This window comes from Cryptosporidium hominis (assembly GCF_000006425.1).
Source record: "Cryptosporidium hominis TU502 chromosome 6 CHRO016089, whole genome shotgun sequence".
In the NCBI taxonomy this organism is placed as follows: Eukaryota; Apicomplexa; class Conoidasida; order Eucoccidiorida; family Cryptosporidiidae; genus Cryptosporidium; species Cryptosporidium hominis.
Genome location: NW_666925.1, coordinates 1 through 3970, shown reverse-complemented (window position 1 = coordinate 3970; position 3970 = coordinate 1). Strand labels below are relative to the sequence as shown.

The 3970-nt window shown below is 30.3% G+C and overlaps 2 protein-coding genes across 2 annotated transcripts; one reads left to right on the top strand and one right to left on the bottom strand.

Moving 5' to 3' along the window:
- The first annotated feature begins 100 nt into the window (after positions 1 to 100).
- On the top strand, positions 101 to 721 carry Chro.60234 (transmembrane protein). Its single annotated transcript, XM_660299.1, has 1 exon — positions 101 to 721. One exon carries the CDS (start codon positions 101 to 103, stop codon positions 719 to 721), a length of 621 nt encoding a protein of 206 aa, XP_665391.1.
- A 33-nt stretch (positions 722 to 754) lies between these two features.
- Positions 755 to 3787, bottom strand: Chro.60235 (hypothetical protein). Its single annotated transcript, XM_660298.1, has 1 exon — positions 755 to 3787. One exon carries the CDS (start codon positions 3785 to 3787, stop codon positions 755 to 757), a length of 3033 nt encoding a protein of 1010 aa, XP_665390.1.
- Positions 3788 to 3970: the final 183 nt, after the last annotated feature.

Sequence of the window (3970 nt, the reverse complement as noted above, 5' to 3'; positions counted from 1 at the left end):
CACTACTGTATGTTATAGCAATTTTTCGGCGCATATAATACGTGAAATAATACCGATTGTTAAATATCGCACATTTCTTAAATAAAGCCATTCAATAATCATGAAACATAAAAAATATCTGCTATTGTTGTTTGTTCCTACATTCTTAGTACATTGTTCAAATATAATTCCCAAATTGGAAAATGATACTTTTATAGACGCTTTAGACAAGGATTTGTCCGAGAATGAAAAAGAAAAAAAAATGACAGTTTGTTTTGAACTAACACAAAAGGAATTCATAGAGAAACGTGATGTTTATCAGAAGATAGCTGTTTCAATAAAAGATAAAGAGTCAATAACTTCTAATGATGCGCTTAGAGCGCTTTTCCATCAGAACCTCATTACTTGCTACTTCAACTCGAATATAAAAGATATAAATTCTGTCATTAATAGAAATATACCGAAAGAAGAGATCGCGAAGATGTTTGCAGTTAGTGAAAACACCCCACTAAGATTTTCGTCCAATCAATTAAAGATTCTTGAACGAGTTATCTCAATGAGTACAAAAAATACAGGCAAACAAATTTCTGGAGGAATTGCAAAACAATTAAGTGGGTTCTATGGGCATTTATATTTCATTTTTGCGCTGCTTCTAATTGGAATTTCATTTTATTTTGCTCTAGATCGTCTGAATAAAAGCATTAAAGGCGCTAAAGGGAAGATAAATAAAAAGAACAAATAAGCTCTAAAAGAATAATCCTTGATTAAATTAACACTATTGCCATTGTATGGGTTGGGATTCATTAGCTGAGTTGATTTTACTATTATCAATTTCCCAGGTTCTTCCTCTTCTAACTTGTTCTCCTTTTGAAAAGGTGATTTTGGATTTTTCTTCTATTTGTTTGTTTCCTTCGGGATTTTTTCTTGCAATAAGTGCAATGGGATCAATTACTTGGTATAATTCTTTTGACCTTGTTGAGTTTAAGTCAAAAAACTGTACAGAAGTTTTCACTGGAATGAACCAAGGAAAGCTATTCTCTATTGTAATCATTGATTCTGTAGTTCGTATTCCAAAAAGTGATTTAATACAAAATGATTCATCGCAGATGTATTCGCATTTATCGATTTTTATAGAACCTCCATTTTCGGAAATAAAAAGTGGAATATTGGATTTTTCTGAAAGCGTGTTTGTTGTATTTTTTCTTGAAATCAAATAATTAACTTGAAGATTTTCAATATATATTTTTGATGAATCTTGCGACACTAAAGTTGTAGGATAGGAAATTGCAGCGCTTTTAGCAATAAAAACACCACCATCGTCAGTAAACACATCTCCCTTAATAATTGTTTTATCACAATTCAGTATTGAAAATTCATCTACCATAATTCCACTATTTACTTCTAATAAATATCTTTCAGAAACATTCATGAGTGAATTTCCTTGTAGTACAACTACTTTATTAATGTTTACTTGATACTGCTGAATCCCATTATTTTCCCTTTTAATATTTATTATTGAACTGGATGTTAATATTACGCTTTCGATTGAAATGCTTCCTTCGAAAATAAGCATTTCAGAAAATGTGTCAATTGTAAGATTGCCATTAATTAGAAGATTGATTGGAATTTTATTTCTAAACAGAAATAAATCCGTTAATTCATTTCCTTTTTCTCCATTTACCACTGTTAAAGACTTCGTCGACATACCTAAGCTCCCCTGATTAATATAAATTTGTTCTACTTCAAGATAGCTTTTCATAATTAAAACAACATTTCCATTTTTCACAATTAATTTCCCGTTAATTATAAATATGCCATTAGAAATGAAGAAACTTTTATCATCAGATTTTATTTCAAAGCTTGGATTTACACTATTAATTATTAAGTTACCTTTATTTATAAAAAAGCTAGATTTTCTTGTTGAAATAAATGATTTCCCAACTTCCATACTTTCTCCTAATAGAAAACTCCCTTCAATTAAATCTACATGCTCATTTACCTTCAAACTACCATTAGCAATGAACATATTACTTGAATTTGATACAAGTATTGAGCCAAGAATACAGTGTTGATATCTCTCACAATTATTATTTGAATTATTATTGCTATCTGAGTCATTTGAATGACCTAAAATTAGGATTTCTGATCCGTCACTAATGACAGCATTTTCAAAAATACTAACTTTGCCCATGGACAAAAATTCAGATCCATCATTTATTTCAATTGAGCCTTGCGCAAATACTTCTCCATAAATTGTAGCAGCTGATGCTGAAACGACTTGGAAAAAGCCTGCCATTTTATCATTTATTTCTGTATATTGTGTACTGTTAATACCAAAAATACTTGAAATATTATAGTTATTATGATAATATTCTATATTTTCAATACTTTGGTTCAGTATTTTAAGAGAGTCAGCGTAAAATGTAGACGCATCTCTTATTGATGCAATGTGAAGCATTACATTCCCACCTATTCGAATTTTAGAACCGGAATGTAACAATAAAATGCTATTAATTTTTAATTCTCCCTTTTTCACGATAACAACTGATGATCTAATTAAAGATAGCCTGCTTGTAAAGATAGATGAAGTCATCATATGAAGGTTTCCGGAATCCCTAATATGTATACCTAGCCCATGCGTAGTGTTAGTTTTCAAATTACCACAAGTACCAAAAACAAGGCCTGCATCAGAAATAACGACTTCGCCGGCACTAATATCGCCTCTTACCCATAATTTACCACTATTTCCGACATATATTTTTCTCCCAGACCATAGAGAGCCCAAGTTCTGGTCTTTTGTTTCACTTTCATTGGATTTGGAACTATCTTGAAATTGATTTTGAACAATATTATTATCAAATTTATTTAAACAACTGTTAGAGGCATGAAAAAGTTTAATTCTAGTGATAGAAAAAGGGTTCCAGCTATCTGATCCACTATTATTCTGATATACATCAGAAAATAAATATAGAACTCCAATAAATAGATTAGATGACAGATCCACCTGTAAATCTGCGGTGTAGACATTTTTTCCAACAATCAATTTGCCAATGACTATTAAGTTAGAAAATGGAAGTATCATTGAGCCTCTTACAGTTAAACCTTTCCTAATAATACACCTTCTTTTTGAGTGTATTGATTGAGTTTTACCAACTGACAAATTTTGAGCTTCAAGTGCATCAAACGAAGTCAGAGTATTTAGCTGACCATTTGCAACAATAAGATCTCCACATATTAAGACATCGCCATCAATAATAACTGAGACACAATTTGAATCTTCGAGAACCAAATCTTCATTTTCATAGTTCAATATTATATCCCCGGAATCGGAATAAGAATATTCGTTTGAATTATATGAATATGCAATTGGAGAAGGATCGAAAGCATTTTCACAATAACTTCTTTCTTTCACATTTTCAAACCCTTTCAATCTTTTTTCGTTACAATATTGATTCTTTACAGCAGATGTAGTTGGGCAGCTAAAGCCAATATTTCTGATTTGATCTGCTAATAGATCATACATTTGATTTACTTGATTAATATAAACCTTTTCTTTTGTATCATTAATTAATTTACGCAATTTTTCATGCTCTTCATTGAATTTAATCTCATATTTATTCATTAATTTTCTTTTTACTAAATTCTGAATTTCATTTTGATGAATCCTTTCTGATACTGTTATCGGATCGCTAAATTCATAATCAGGAATCCATGGTAGAGAGTTTGCAACAATAATTAGAGATAGGCATGGGATCACAAATATAAAAATTACGCGTGGTAATAATATCAAGTAGTCCCTAAAATTCATAAAGTTTTGTTTAATTTTTTTTTCGAAGTCTCAATTATGTTGCAGGATTGCATCGTCGGCGCTTAATTGTGTGGAAAGAAAAAGAATAAAATGATTAATTATAATTATCAAGCTAAAGCGTCTATACATATAGGTTTATATATCATTGACTCAAATTTTTCAGATAGTGCTTTTATATTCACA